General features: G+C 27.7%; 2 protein-coding genes across 3 annotated transcripts in view; both read right to left on the bottom strand.

Annotated features, from left to right (window-relative positions):
- Nucleotides 1–16,351, bottom strand: part of LOC107453563 (uncharacterized) — a 413,713-nt gene that overhangs the window by 359,820 nt on the left and 37,542 nt on the right. The gene's annotated exons all lie outside the window — the stretch shown is intronic.
- The window catches only part of LOC107440734 (TBC1 domain family member 25), a 35,662-nt gene that overhangs the window by 3,650 nt on the left and 15,661 nt on the right, over nucleotides 1–16,351 (bottom strand). Inside the window, exons 2-5 of one of the 2 annotated variants that reach the window (XM_043050828.2) lie at nucleotides 6,860–6,969; nucleotides 4,594–4,727; nucleotides 2,624–2,733; nucleotides 1,003–1,318 (exon numbers count right to left, since the gene is read on the bottom strand). In XM_043050828.2, the coding sequence (XP_042906762.1) occupies nucleotides 1,003–1,318; nucleotides 2,624–2,733; nucleotides 4,594–4,727; nucleotides 6,860–6,969 (670 nt within the window). Of the gene's footprint in view, nucleotides 1–1,002; nucleotides 1,319–2,230; nucleotides 2,362–2,623; nucleotides 2,734–4,593; nucleotides 4,728–6,859; nucleotides 6,970–16,351 lie in introns of those variants that run through there. The other variant, XM_016053736.3, reaches the window with a different exon arrangement.

Genomic DNA, 16,351 nt, shown 5'->3' with positions numbered 1-16,351 from the left:
ACCAAAATTAGTTTTTCTGCATTCAAATTGTTTAATTCGTAATTAAAGCCAAATAAACTATACTGCTTTGATTTTGAAAGTTATTGCGTGAACGAAATCCATAAATGTTATAAGCTGATTACTGAAGGGGAGTTTAGGAAGGGAAGACAAGATTACTGGTGGTGCTTGAGGTCACGATATCTACGTTTACCTAAGTGAAACCGTAAATTGAATATTAAGTTTAATTGCTCAAAAACCAGAATCGCTTATATTGCGCCAAATGTAAAGGATATTATGAACCATAAGTAAATTGATTAAAGAATACCGTAAACTAAGCCACGGGAAAAAATAAGGAGAAGAAATTACTGTAATTTATTTAATACTATATGTTTTATAAAATGTTTCTAATATTACAAACTGCAAAGAAATAATTGAAGCGCTTTGAGGAGAAAAGTTCTAGGAGGCATTTTAAAAAATTTAGATTTCTCGAGAGATCTTATCGTTGTATTTACATAAACACCACTAATTTATTCACCAATTCTTTAAACGCCACACATTTCAGTTGATGAAGGTACTAAATGGCAATCTTTGAGCTTTTTTGAAGGGAATAAAGATTTCGAGTGCATTTGGCAACAAACAGACAACGAGTTACTTATCTTTTGGCAGCAAATTTAAACGCTTAAGTTGTGAGAAGTCTGAACTAGTGTCAGGAATTTAAAGACTTGCTAATTGGAAACTTGCGGACAAGATATAAAGATAAGGTATAATATTTATTTGCTATTGCCAGCGTATAAACTTTAAAGCTAGTTTACACAAAATCATTAAACGTTACCGAGTATCTTAAAAGGTATTTTTTTAATTATATGGTATATTTATGACAAAATCAGAAGCAAACCTCTTTGCAAATAGTTACAAGATTAGTTTAAAATGTCTATTTTACAATATATTTAATAAAGTAAACTAAATTATAGTATATACATAAAGTCTTTCGGAACAACATCTGTATTTCTTTAGTGAACTTACCAGCTTGCATAAGATGCTGCCAGCGAAATCTCAAGTTGTAGTATTGCTCACATTTTGAATTCATGTATACATTTCTCTCTTCTGTTGTGAGACCATGAGGATACACATTCAACAAGTGTGGCCAAACTTCAGGTCTTAATGATGATTCTAGTCCTCCTCTATATACAGCCATGTGAAGATCTCGATGGTTGACTACCCTTCCTTCACTGTCTAGGAAACTTCTAAATTCCCTTTCATCCATTGGAGGCCTTCCTAACGATTCGATAGACGAATCGACACTGAAAGCTCGTTGGACTCGGTTGAAGGCAGTTTCCATCTATAATAAAGAGAGAAAAATTTCACTTTAAGGGAATCGCGAATGTCTGAGTTAAGTAACAATTTAAAAATAGTGTTATATTTAAGTAGTTTCTGTAGTAAATAACATATTGCTTTTGGAACTGTTATTGGTATTTTAAAATTAACGGGCTTAAGCTCTTAAAATGAATGAGTTAATTTCACAGAATTAAAAGAATGAAATATTTCGAACTTAACTTGAGTTCAATAACTCAGTTCGAGTCAAATATTTGCTTTTTGCGTTATATCTAACTGAAGTTGCAGATATTTAAGCGATACGTGAATTATTTTTTCTCAAACATTGTTCGGTGAGTGGCAACATACCAGTTCGTAGAGACTGTTAACAATAGACTTCATTTATTTATTTGTGTGTGAGCTATAAGCTAGAGTATATCTCATTTTAATTTCAAAGGAAAACTATGTGAATTTTAGGTTACTATGACGATATGATGGAACAACTTGTGTAACTAAAAGTGTTATGCTTTCTTTTGTAAAATGAAATCAAATTTTTTATTTTAATTAAGGACAGAATATTAAACTCTCTGATAGTCTCGCAACAGAGACAGACGTCTTTCTCGCTTTGACTTTACGTTTTGTTGCTTATTTGAATTAGCTAGCGATTTTGCCTTTGCCTGATCTAACTGAAAGAAGAACTTAAAAAGGCGCAATTTTACTTTTTAGTAAGTGAACATACATATTTGTTTATCTCATTTTAGAAATGTGTTATTTGCAATATGTTTCATACGCTTTTCATTTTATCCGTAACCATCAATCCATAACTTATAGATATTCAATTTTACAATCAAAAACAAAATATTAAAATTTTTCTTCAAATTTTAGCTTTTAAAAATGTTATTTTTTTGAAATTGCATTCATTTAGTAAAAATTTTCGCACCTGACTAAGAATGGATCCTGCAAGACTCTTCCTATCCTCGCAACACCGGTTCGCATCCTGTCCCATTGCTGGAATATCTGCCGGACAAATGATGTCCCACTCCTCTAAATCTACAAAGCATTAATGAGTAAATAAAATTTTACGATTTATAATTACAGAATAAAAATATAGCACTAATTATAGAATAAAAATAAAGTGCTAATTACAGAATTAAATTATAGTGCTAATTATAGAACAAAAATATGGTACTAATTATAGATTAAAAAAACAAGAGAAGAAGTATTAAGCTTAATTGTGCAACGGTTATTTAAATATGTTTAATGAATTAATAAAATCGCTTATTGCTAACTGTGGGAGGTTCTNATTGCATTCGTTTAGTAAAAATTTTCGCACCTGACTAAGAATGGATCCTGCAAGACTCTTCCTATCCTCGCAACACCGGTTCGCATCCTGTCCCATTGCTGGAATATCTGCCGGACAAATGATGTCCCACTCCTCTAAATCTACAAAACATTAATGAGTAAATAAAATTTTACGATTTATACAGAATAAAAATATAGCACTAATTATAGATTAAAAATAAAGTGCTAATTATAGAATAAAATTATACTACTAATTATTGAATAAAAACATAGTACTAATTATAGATTAAAAAATAAGAGAAAATGTATTAAACTTAATTGTGCAACGGTTATTTAAATATGTTTAATGAATTAATAAAATTGCCTATTGCTAACTGTGGGAGGTTCTCGTGGTCTTTCTCTCTATGTAACGCAAATGCGGGTTGGTTCCATCAAAAAGTCCTCCATGAAAGCAAATTTCTCCCAATGCTTGATTCAGGAGTTCCTTGTCTTCTGGTTTGGGTTCAAAATTACAAGGCTACGGAGTTGAACTTTGGTAGTCGTAAAACCAAATTTGGGTCGGCTGTTTAACAACGGCTATAAAAATACTTTTGACTAATTAATTCATAGCTTCTTCTATATTTCATTTAATTAGTAATTTTTCAAGAACCAAACTTTTTAGGAGTTAACGGTTATTTTTTGCGATAAATCATAGAACAAAAAAGCTAATCAACTGAATAATAAACATATCTTTAGATATTTTATGCTAAACATACTGAATATCTTTCAAAATATCTCATGATAATTCCATGCATTTTTTTAAAAAAAAATACAGGGTTGTTTTATTTTGTTTTTATTCTTATATACATTTCCATTTTTAACAAAATAAAACAACAAAATACGATTAATTCCTAACGAGGTTTTTTATCATAAATTATTAATTAACTTTATTCCACCATTTTTATTGCAAATAATTGACTTCATTGCACCATCTAAACTTACTTTTATACGCAAGGATTTACATTTTTTTATAGATCGTTCTTTATCTTAACTACAATTAATTCTGCTAACTACTTATTTCGGTTACATAACAGGCATGCAAGATAGACAGAAGGATTATGCAGATTATATTCCTAGACGTTACTTTGATTATTAAAACAATCATATCGTCTAGTTAAAAATAATATCTGATTAAAAATTGTTTGAGTACAGAAAAAGAAGCGAAAAAAGATTACTCTGTAGTTTAGGAAAATTATTAAATTAAAAATAAGTTATTACTTAATTATGATAAAGTTTAAATTCTAGCAAACATTGATAAGCGCAATAATTTTTTTATTAACACAATAATAAAACATGGCAAAAAATAAATTTCTTAATCTTAAGAAAATTTTACTTTTTGTAGATATGTGCTAAGTAAAAGCGACAATATTTTTCCCAGATAAGCTTTTTGGCCAGTGAATTAAAGCATTTTCTAGATGTAGTAGCGTTTTTCTGAATTTTCCAGATTTTTCGGCGAATTCCCGTAATTGTCTAAAAAATTGTGCTCGAAATTTTGCAAAGATTGATATATTTATCTTACTAAAACTACATACCAAAAAAAATTTATATATATATTCACTTCAAAATTTGTGCATTCAACTAGAATGATTAAAAATTAATTTGCAATAAAGAACTTTAAAAAAAACTACCCGATCGTATAAAATAAAGTCCCTCAACCTTTAAAAAATTGATTATTCCGTGTTTTTTCCAGTTTTTAATCTGGAAATATTTAACTTTAAATTAATTTTAAAAAAATGAAATAAATTAAATCTAATGTGTTTAAAAATTCGAAATAAAGGTATTTATCACACTATGTGTTAAAAGAGAAAAAAAAACTCCTATTTTGAAATTTCAATTGAAGGGGGGGGGGAAATAACATCAAAAAGCTTTACAATTCATCTTAGAAAGGATTTAGCTTTTCTTGAGCACAAATGACATTTTTCAAAAGGGGGGAAAAAAGCAAATGATAGATGGGACTCTTACTTTTATCTATGGGTTGCAGTTCTATTGCTAAAGATAAATAAGGCTTTGAGGCTTCAGAAATTGCTCCATCCAAATCCCAGTCAGATGTCAGAGGAATGTATACCTTGTCCTTTTTGAAACTGACCGTGAACTCCCTGAAGAAACAAGAAAAAAAATTTTGATTTTATCTGAAGTTGAGAAATTACTTTCACTGGAACCATGAACGTTTAAGCGCAGTTTTGAAATAAAGTAATTAACATCATTTATTTTTGTTAGGTTCTCTAAATTTTACGTCTTAGTACACTTTCTATTTTGTATTATAGAATATTTGTTCAATATTATTACTTGTGTTCTATTTAACTATTTTAAAAAATCATTTGCCATTAAGGAATTATTTGCAATACTAATTTAAGAAAAAAAAATGCAATTTTTTACTACAAACAGCTGATTAAAATGCCCAGTTAAATTATTTTGATAGAATAAGAAAACTATTATTATCGTAATAACTATAAAATAAATAATTGAAATTAATTTTTCAGGTTAAAAAATAAAATTTATATTCTTTAAAAATATAATTTTAATTATTCCCCACGTAAAGATTGTAGTTACTGATTTCAAATTTATTGAAAGGATTATTTAGCAGCACGAAGACATAACACAAATATGTTGTACCAAACTTAAAAGATGGCATAAACTAAGTATGACGCAAAAACGAAATTTAAAAAAATGAGGCAATACTGTGTTAGGGAATTAGTGCTTGCCAATCAAGTATGTAATTATCTGAAGAGTTTGTTAATTTTAAAATCAATACCGATATAATATATGCTAACTTTTGGAAACACTTTCTTATGTACTATACAGTAATCCAATTATTACGTACAGTTACAGGTAAACATTTATTTATTATCTTTTTAATAAGAGTGAAATTGAATGAAAAAAATTTGCTATCTTTAAAAACAGTCTCCGATTTTTATCATCAGAAAGTAGTAGCAAAATTTAACTATTAAGCATGTGTATATAGTATAAAAACTGAATTTGTTTTACTTTTATAGACTGATAATTAATATGAATTAATGTTAGAACAAATTATATTATTTTTCTGTATTATATATATTTTTTCATACATAATATGTAATATTTTTTAAAATATATGATATTTTAATGGTGTAAAAGGGTGTTTTGCAATTTCATTGGATGTGATGCAATTCGAAGCAGCAATGTTTTCAATTCTGTAGGTACACTTTTATATTTTTTCGCCGTTTAGAGGATCAATAAACTAACTCTAATAGTCATTAAATTTTAAACAACATAGATCATTTAGTAAATTTAAACATAAATACCAATTCACTTATTTATTTATTTTATAAATTTTTTTAAGTATAGTTTGATTTACGGAGACCATTTTTAAACAAGATGAAAAAGAACCACGGAACATTTCCGAAAAATATTCACCTCGTAGCTGGTTCAAATACATATAGGATAAATTTGAAGAGTCCAGATTTGAACATACTTTGTGCATAAGTGCTTGACTACATCAAGTTGCAAGTTGGGGACAATTTTCAAGAAAGATGAAAAAGCGTTACGGAACTTTTCCAAAAAATATTCACCAAATATTCAAATGGTTCAAACACATAGAGGATAAATTTGAAAAGTGCAAATTTGAAGCAATTGTGTGCATAAGTGCCTGACAACAGCAAGTTGGAGCAGCTAAGTTCGATGGGAGCAACTAATGTTAGATCATCACATTAACGAATCTAATGCAATCTACCCAGAAAATATTTATACATTCTAGGAAATATTGGACATTAATTTCGTTCAAGGGTTCAATCAAGGATTTGTGCGACACGTGTAGTAATCATATGTAAATAAAATGGCAGTAAAACGGTTTTATTGAGATGAATCACATAGAACAGCAGGTGTGGGAAATGCTTCATTTTATGGCGAAAGTGGCCTCATCGCATAAATGAAATCCAAGGATTTTTCTTCAGAAATGAAAGCAGCTAAGTAAATTTGTATTGGCGAAGCAGTAATTAATAATGATTGAAGGGAAATACTGAAAATGAGGAATAAGAGATGAAGAAAAGAGAAAAAAAGAAACGAAATATTGCACAGTATAGGAACTTTAGCAAAAATAAAGAAGAGTTATACATGCATAGTGTATTTGTTGCATTGAAATTTTAAGGTCAGAAAACCAGTTTATTTTTGAAATAAAATTGTTTAATAAATGTAAGCTTTTTTCCATTTTTCTTTTCTTTCAAGTGAAAACAGCATAGTGTAACAAACTTACCCTTTAATGTTGAAGATTCGAGATAATAAATTTCCCAAACTAGTGTAAGTGATAGTTTGTGTATCAAGGGTCAGTTGTTCACAGTTAGTTCCGTCCTGCACAAATTGAGACTGAAAATAAATTAGAGTATTTTAGGATTAGAATGCTTTGACTTCTTTTTTATACAGAGGATTAATTCCAATTTCAATAGTTGATTATGAATTGACAATATTGAACGCAAATAACATTTCTATCATATTTTTAAAGTAAAATGAAACGATTCAGTACGCTCACAAACTTTGAAACTTTTATTGCATTATATTCTGATCTTAAACTTGTAATTCTTCCATTATCCTCCCTTTTTTTATCATATTAACGCTTAAGGTAGTTTTTTTTTCTCCAAAAATCTTAAATGTAGTAATAATGAATTTAAAATAAGATAGTCATTCGTTACTATCATATTATAAATTCATTACTACTACATTTTAAAAATATTAAGTAAATTAATAATTGATTTAATTTAAGAAAAAAATTTCATGAAAATAGTTATTGCATGATTTATTTATAAGATGGAATAAGAGTGATCATAATCACGAGCTTCGGTGTCAACGGAGCGTTTAAAGAGAGTGTTTCAAGAGGTTATCTATGGTGTTGTTTATAGTTAAATTTCTCATTATTACAGGTAGCAAGTTAACCTATTGACGTAAATGGGACACCGGTGCCCTTTTTATATATTTTTCTTTGACGCTTTAATTACAAATAAAATTTTTTATTTTTTAACGATGAATCAGTGTAATAGTTACTAAAAAATCTGTAAGATTTTCGGAATTACATTCGCACTAAAATATAAAATCCAATAAAAGTAGTTAGAATTTTTTTTTCATTCATGGTCAAAAATTAATCAATGTAATTGATTTAGTAAATTGAAATTTCTTTTAACGATGAATAACTATTTCTTTTATATCTAACTAACTCCAAATAAGTTGAAATTAGAAAAATTTTTGTTTGGAAGTGAGCCATGTTTGGAAGACGCAGTTTGGAAGTAAGCCGTGTATCTTATACGCAATAAAATACACCGGTGTTTCATGGTGTATTTCATAACCATATATTTTAAAAATGCTAACTATAATATTTTTTACTTATTGTGACATATTTTATACAAAATAATTAAAAAAAATATGAAAAATATTTTTTTGAATATTTTCGGTCAAAGGGTTAAGTTATTCAGAATGTTACTTTTTTTGAACGAAGTACACCAAAAATTTAAAGCTGACTAATTTTTAAGTAATATTACTATTTTATATCTTGGATTCAAATGGTATAATACAGATAAAAATTGAAAAATGAGTACATAAATAAAATTTTAAAAAAATTGCTTAAAATTACTTACGATATTTTATATCATAAATTAACATAAGTGCAGAATAATTTAAACCTGAATTTCTAAGGTCTTAACTATTTCACTACAAACGTATTAGTTCATATTGCTTAGTTAGGTGCATAATTAACATCAAAATTATATTTTTAAGTAATTTCAGCAGTAACACTTTTTATTAAATTAAGAAATATAACTAAGAAGATAAATTTAAAAATTGTGTAATTCAAAATGTATGGTTTTTCTGAAGAGAAAAAATCTTATTATATAAAACGCTAATACGTACGTATGTATCAATCAAACCGATGATATTTCTTTTCTCGCGTTGGCAACAGTTCTCATTTTTAATTGATTGGATTCGGCGCGCAAGAGCACGTAGTAAGCATCATATATCTAATCGGGTGAATTCTCACCGAATTATCAAAAAAATTCTCACAAAATTATCTTCATCGAAGCCGATGCTTTACATCAGTACTATTTCATATTGCTTTACAACACATGGTTTTAGCCCTCTGGTGGGAAAGACTTTAAAACAAAACTTACAACAGTTACTTTTCACAGCAACTGAAATTTAGAATAGTGTGATTAAGAAAAATATGCAAACTGTTTGCAATTTCAAATTAATATTGAATGCACAGGTTTAGAATTTTCTACACTGATAAGTTTTCGGAACTTCAGTGTTCAAAAAAGTACACAAAAGCTAGACGTTAAGAACGTATCCAATGAGCGAGCAAAGCGAGCATCGGATTGCGAAGCAATCCGAAAAGAACTGCGAAAGCAGTTTCGGGGGTTGGCGAGCGCCAGCGAGCAGGGGGCGAAGCCTCCTAGTATATTTTAATCTCTTATTCTTAATTATAGAGCATTCGTTTACCCTAAAAAATCAATAAAAAATAGCATTGACTATATTTATGGAGTTTCAGCTGGGAAATCAAATAAAAGCAATTTAATTTTAAACTTTACACTTCAGGTAATTTGCTTCCAATTTTCTAGAAAGCAATTATACTTTATTAATTTCTGAAATTTAAAGGACTTATCACTAACAAACACGCGCTTCAACTCTATAACCTCGACCCAATAAAAAACAAATAAGAAATAAAAAGGATTTTGAAGCGAGATAACAACAAAGAAAAATACTGATAATTGTTTATAATGATTAAATGTTTTTTATCAGTTCCGCTTGAAGGGTATTAACCGATCAGTGCATTATCACTATTACGACACAAATATGTAATAATTAATTAAGATGAAACTTTTACTAACCCTTAACGATTATCTTTTTTTTCTCAATTAAGTCTGATTTCTTCATAGGCTTTACGACCATAAAGGGAAAATTTTTTAGCTAAATGAAGATACCCTATAATTTAATTTATTCGAATTACTTTGGTTCTCAAGAAAGTTATAGTTTCTAAAATTATAAAGTATAACATTTTTTACATAATTATAAAGATTTTTTTGTGCAAAATTTGAGCACAATCGGTCAAAAAGTTCTTGAGAAAAAGAATTTTAAAAATACAACTTTTTTGAAATTCAATTTCACAGAGACTATTCGACCGATTTTACTCAATTATTTTTAATTTTGATATTTAGAAATTTATTATTAAAAAAAATAATGAATCTATACTAAGAGTCATATTTTGCATTTATTTATCGTTGGATGAACGAATTTTATAATTGTGTGTAAATTTCTTTTTAATTCGCTAACAATTCGACTAAAAATTATCATTAAGGGGTCCAAATTTTAGACCGCTCTCTTGACTAAACTATTGGGCCAATATCCCCAAGACTGTTGCTACCCCCTACATTTTGAGGGTCAAAAATCCAAATCCGTCGAAAAAAAGTATGTTTGTTCAGATAAAGTACATTTTTGTGCTTAATTTCGTAATTTAAAATATCATCAGCACTAATTGATCAGTCTAGTTGAGGTCACCCTCTCGAACCATTAAGATTGAGTTCTAGAACGCGAAAATCCGATCATTAGATCAAAAGTGAAATTGTTTTGTAATAACTGCACTGCAAAGAGCCTATATAAATGACCATGTAAAATTTTAATACTGTAACGAAATCAAATCATACGACAGACCAAGTCTGCCGCAAAAAAGAGAATATAAACAAATGAAATAAGAAAAAAAAACTTTAAAAAACAGACTTAAGGCATTGGTAAATCTAAATGCGCAAATTTTTATTTATAAAAATATATAATATATTTTGTGCCTCCAAAAAATTTTTATTTTAACAAGACAAATGATTTTATACACCATCAAGCAATAACGTCAAATAATTAAGCAACAATTTTTAATCTACAATTTCGTTACTTTTTCTAATACCGACCCCTTTCTGAGAGTCCAAAGGGTGCATTTCTTCCGATAATTAAAAAATAGGCTATAACCCTTTATCTGCTGTAACAATATGTAAATTTTTTTCAAGTAGATATTATCGTTTTGTTTACCTTCACATTATCTTTAGTAAACTACTTGTGATTGGAAAAAAATTATTTTTTTAAAGTGTTTTTTTTATCATTAAAGATTCTATACATAAAAAAAGAATTTATTCTGTTATCTCTTACTACGTCATTAAATTTACTCTATAACTAAGGAAGTCTTAAATGCATCATTAGTAACATAACTCAAATGATTTTCTATGTAAATAATTTGGTGGGAAGGGAATCTTTCGGAGGATCTTCATGTATTCAGTATTGCATAGTACAATATAGCACTATGACGCAGTAAATACGAATTTTAAAAAATTGCAGAAAACTGCAAGAACAGAAAATTTCAAAAAAAAAAAAAAAAAAAAAAAAAAAAAAAAAAAANTCAAAATCAAAAAAAAAAAAAAAAAAAAAGAATTGAATCAGTATTCTTGAATAAATTTTATTCTAGAATCAAGAAACACATAGATTTCGGAGGAGCTTCATGTATTCAGTGTTGCATAGTACAATATAGCACTATGACGCAATAAATACGAATTTTAAAAAACTGCAGACAACTGCAAGAATAGAACATTTTAAAAAAGAATTGAAATGGTATTCTATAATTATTTTAATTCTAAAATAAAGAAACACATAGATTTTGGAGGAGCTTCATCTATTCAGTATTGCGTAGTACAATATAGCACTGTGACGCAGTAAATACGAATTTAAAAAATTGCAGAAAACTATAAGAACAGAAAATTTCAAACGGAGAAGTGAAATAGCATTCCATAATTAGCTTAATTCTGAAATAAAGAAACACATAGATTTTGGAAGAGCTTCGTGTATTCAGTGCTACATAGTACAATGTGGCACTGTGACGTATTAATAGGAATTTAAAAAATGCTTTATAAACTGAACAATTACAGTTACGAATTTCAAAAAATGGATGAATTATGAAAAAATGCATAAATTTAAAACAATTTATACAGTGTCGAGTCAATTAAACTAAGCGAAATTAAAAATTTCGAATTTTATTTAATTCAAACAGAACTGTGATTAGTATAGTTTATATGCAGGAAAGTATAATTCAGACTAATTTTTAGGAAATGCTAATGAGATTCGGTGTAATCGCTCTGTAAAGTGCTGTAATTCTCGTCTGAGAATCACATGCTGTCTAGTCCCAACAAATATTATGCTTTGTTTTAATATTATTCAAATTATTTTCATCTTACTCGTACATCTTGCATCAAAATTTATAGATAAAAAAATTTTGCAGCGATTAATATTTATTTTTGCATTCTTAATTTAGTTTTCATGTAATGTTCTTAACTAATTACGAAAATGTTTACAAATTTGCTTACAACAAAAAACGTTCCCAGAAATTTGATTTGATTTTATTCAGTCTAATGACAATTGCAAAATTTCTTTTTGAATAAGTCAGTTTTCATTTTTTTTTAGAAAAAAAAAATAAGATGCCAAAGTTGGACAAACATAGTTTTTTACATTGAAATTTTTCTCTTGAAACCCTAAATATAATTTTTTGCTTGGAATTCATTTTCAAAATACAGAAATTCTAAACCTTACTTGTGAATGAGGCATTTTCCTTTTGTCATAGGTAAATAAGATAGATATCTAGTGATAAAACTTCTATTATTCCAGCTTGTTAGAGTAAAAACACTTGAACTGCGCAAAAATTTAAGTGAAAAATATAAGATTACCTCGAGTTTATAAGAATTTCTATGAAAGACACATAAACGCAGCTGCCTATACAATCGGATTTATGATTCAGGAAAATTTATAACCATCATCTCATTTTCACGCAATTCACAACTTTCACGTGTTATTTAAACCGAAGATAATACTGAAAACGAATGGAAAACTGATGATATCAGATTGAGAGATTTGATCATAAGTTCTTCAAAAAGGATTGAAGAAAGGCAGCAATTTTCATCCTTTCGTCACGAAACCACATGTCTTCAGAAAAATGTAAAAACATGATAAGACAATGTCTTTAATATAATTTTTTTCTGAAAAATAAATTGCATGTGGATAAGTAACATTAGGATTTTTAAATTTTTATAATATTCATTGTTTTTTATTTCCGCAGTTATGTTTTGTGTAAATGAAATCTAAATTCCATGAATATGATAAGTTGATTGATAACTCAAATAGATTATTATGTATTTTAATCTACAATTAATAAAAAATGTTCGCGCAATGCTTCCTTTATTAAATATACATAGGACAAATTGTATATTTTCTATACGTAATAGCTAAAAGCATAGAGATATTTCGGTTATTCTGTGTTATATTCTGAGTTTGGTAGTTCTGTGTTGTTCATCAAAAATGGTACCAAATATAGAACAAGTTATAGAACAAGTTATTACCTTAACTGTGAAAAAAATGCCCACACTCTCTATAGGAAAATCAGTTGGGGGAAAAGTACATTTTAGCTAATTTTTTGAAGCATTATTAGATTGTAGAAAGTAAACTAAAAAGTATGTAAGTTTTAAAAAATAAAACCACATGAACATTATAAAAATTTTAACAATCAATAATTTTTAAAAAAAGAGTTAAAAAAATATTTATTTACTTAATTTCAAATTATATTTAATGTCTTGGAGTACAAAATAGGGAAGCTAAAAAAAACCGACAAAAAGTTTGCGTTTTATTGAAATAAAAATTATACCGCTAGAATTTTGGGGTGAAGTGAAAAATGTAAAAATATTAAGCAATAATTATAAAATCTAAAATTAAGCGAAATTCCAAAGAAAAAATTATTCTTAGGTTTGAAGATATGGCTTAGCGGAAGAAGTGGCATTCTCTACAATGACTAGACAATTTGTAGAATGTCGGCATTTAGTGCAACGACAGTCACATATACTCTAAAATATAATAACAAGTGATTAATGAAATTAACCCGGACCTTTTTCAAATTGCAAAAAAATTCAGGCCAATATTAAGTCGATATTATCGACTCTGTAAGGGCATAACGTAAGTTAAATAACATAAATTATATTAAATGTCTTATATTATACGACTCGCTAAGAGTATTAATTAACCGACTGCCTACATAAGTGTATATTACACCCTGTAAGGGCATGCTAATTATAAGTTAAAAAACATGAATTTTCATAAGGCAATATTCGAAATATCATACAACTTGCTAAGAGTATTATCATAAAACAATATTAATGTTGTTAAATTAACATCCGCATTTCCAAAATCCAGAGGTCAAAGATTTAGACGTCCTTAACCTTGTATGCATGTCCTTAAACTTTTTCCACTTAAGTCAAGGCTGTTAGTGAAGGCCTTAGGATACCTGTCTCTCATACCACGCATATTTTAAGCATATTTCCGCATTGCAAATGTTAGGAATTACCCACCAGAGTTGTCACAAAAATCGAACGGACAGGAATACAAAAAGAAAATTATTAATCAAGGAACCAGTTTGATGGATAAATTTATGGTAGCGGTTGTTGCACTCTCTGGAAATTTCACCTTTTAAGCAAAATCCTTCCGGATGGTGAAAGTTGAAGTACTTTCTTATTGAATGAGAGCCCTAAAAAGGTCATTTAACCTCAGTGACACTCCTAAAAAAATGATTGTTTTTTTTAGTTATTTGACCGTGAAAAATCGTGACTTTAGCAGCGTTGTATATAAAATTTTGAATGTTGCAACGGCTTGCGTTTTCATTTTCTGCAGAAAACAAGATTGATTGAATGTTTTGTAACTGCTCGTTGCAAAATATACAGACTAAGTTTTTTTAATTTTTTTATTTCAAAATAACCAATTCTAAGGATTCCCTAACTAAATAACACTTTGAAATAGACTAACTCCATTCCAATAGTTTTCATGAGATGAAATTGATTATTTGAATTGCTGTCAATAAATATTAATTAGTACGTGGTCTATAGACCTGAAAATAACCAATCGCCACATGGCAAGTGAAAAAAATGAGGCTTAAATTAAATGAACAACCGGTCACTTTTTTCATTCTTTTTACTTAATTTTTTTTTCCTTTGAAAATTGTTCAATGATAAAAGTACATAATTGCAAAAATGCAATTTGTCAACTATACATTTTTTTTTAAAACAGGATGTTAGTTGAAAATATGTAAGCATATTTCGGATTAAAAACTAAGAAACGACAATGGAAATTCAGAATAGACTTAAGATGAAAAGCTAAATAGAAAATTGCCATCTGACACTAAAAAAGTTATCAGTCTACGTTTTTGTATTTTTTTCCTTTGTATAAAAGTGATAAGGAATGCTGTATAATCAAAAATTTCGTAATAAAAACATATGCGCAGGTTTTAAAAATAATTGTTTCTGATTTTAAGTTTACAAATGGGATTTCGTTGTTAAGTTTATAAAAATAACTTTTTCACCTATACCTCCATTTTACTATTTTTGATTGATAATTTTTGTCTTTTTCACTCTTATCGTTTTATTTGATAACAGGATAGAATATTTTCTTAGAATCTGGGGATGTCTGAGATTAAAAATCATATTATTATGTAACATTATGTCTACTAATACTAATACTTTTCTACCTCTTTTCTGATGATTCTTGAAACATTCCAAACAAAACTTCTTATAATTCGCTCGATATTGATCTTAATGTTACAATATAAATAATAACAATTGATATTAATAATAATAGAATTGATACTAAATAAATTTATAAAAAAAAGATAATAAAAAATAAAAAATTATTGAGATATCTCAAAAAAATCTTAAGAATTAGAATGCAAGAAAGTTAACTATGTGTTAAAATTAAGTTTAAGTTGATTTTTTGGTGAAAAATAAGATGGCTCAAAGCCACTTTAAAGGGAAGACTGCATAAAATTTTCGAAGAAAGTTTAAAAAGAATAAAAAAAATATTTCATTCTAAAAAAAAAGAAGAAAAAGAAACACAATGAAGTTTACAACAATATGACAAACGAAGTTCAACAAAATGTTTAAAAAAAACTTTAAGCAAAATGTGCATTTGAATTCAGAGGTTCGAATTAATTCCGTTTGTCTTGCGAATTTCATTTTTATTCTATTACTAAAAAATTTTAATAAAGGGTTTTATTTCAATATTTATGAGCCTTGTCTAAAATTGCTTCCACATTTTTGTCTTATAAAAAATTTATGAAACATTTGTTAAATTGAAAAAAATACAAAAAAGTTGTTTGTTTGTTAACCTAATTCCCCATAACATAGGAAATGCAAATAATATTTCTTCCCATTGCAAAACGTGACTGCCAGATTCATAAATTGCAAAAGTAAACTATTAACGCATCCTACTCGCTTTAAGCAAAGTGCCTTTATGTGTGTTTAGAATTTTCTATTCAATAATATTTCAAGTGTAAACAACATGTGAGTTTAAAGAAAAAGTTCAACATGAACAAGAGCATTGTAAGTAAAAGTTTTATTTTTAAAAAGGTAAATAAAATTCTAGGAAACTGCAAACAATTAAAGCAACAAGAGCGAGACAGTTTTTTATATAGCAATCACGTTTTCAAATTAAAATGAAAGCTGCGACTTGCTATTAGTTCTTTTTTTTAAAACATGCCTAACTTTAAAATGTAAAAGTTTATTGTTTAAAAACGAAATAAATTTAAATAATATTATTAAATAGCATTTTAAAATGTAAGGTAAAAAGATTATAATTTATTAAGTAATGTAAGGTAAAATGATTATATTTATAATAACGATTATATTGAGCATTTAATAAAGTACTA

The sequence above is a fragment of the Parasteatoda tepidariorum genome, chromosome 10 (assembly GCF_043381705.1).
Source record: "Parasteatoda tepidariorum isolate YZ-2023 chromosome 10, CAS_Ptep_4.0, whole genome shotgun sequence".
NCBI classification, from domain to species: Eukaryota; Metazoa; Arthropoda; class Arachnida; order Araneae; family Theridiidae; genus Parasteatoda; species Parasteatoda tepidariorum.
This window is presented reverse-complemented; position numbering and strand designations above follow the sequence as displayed.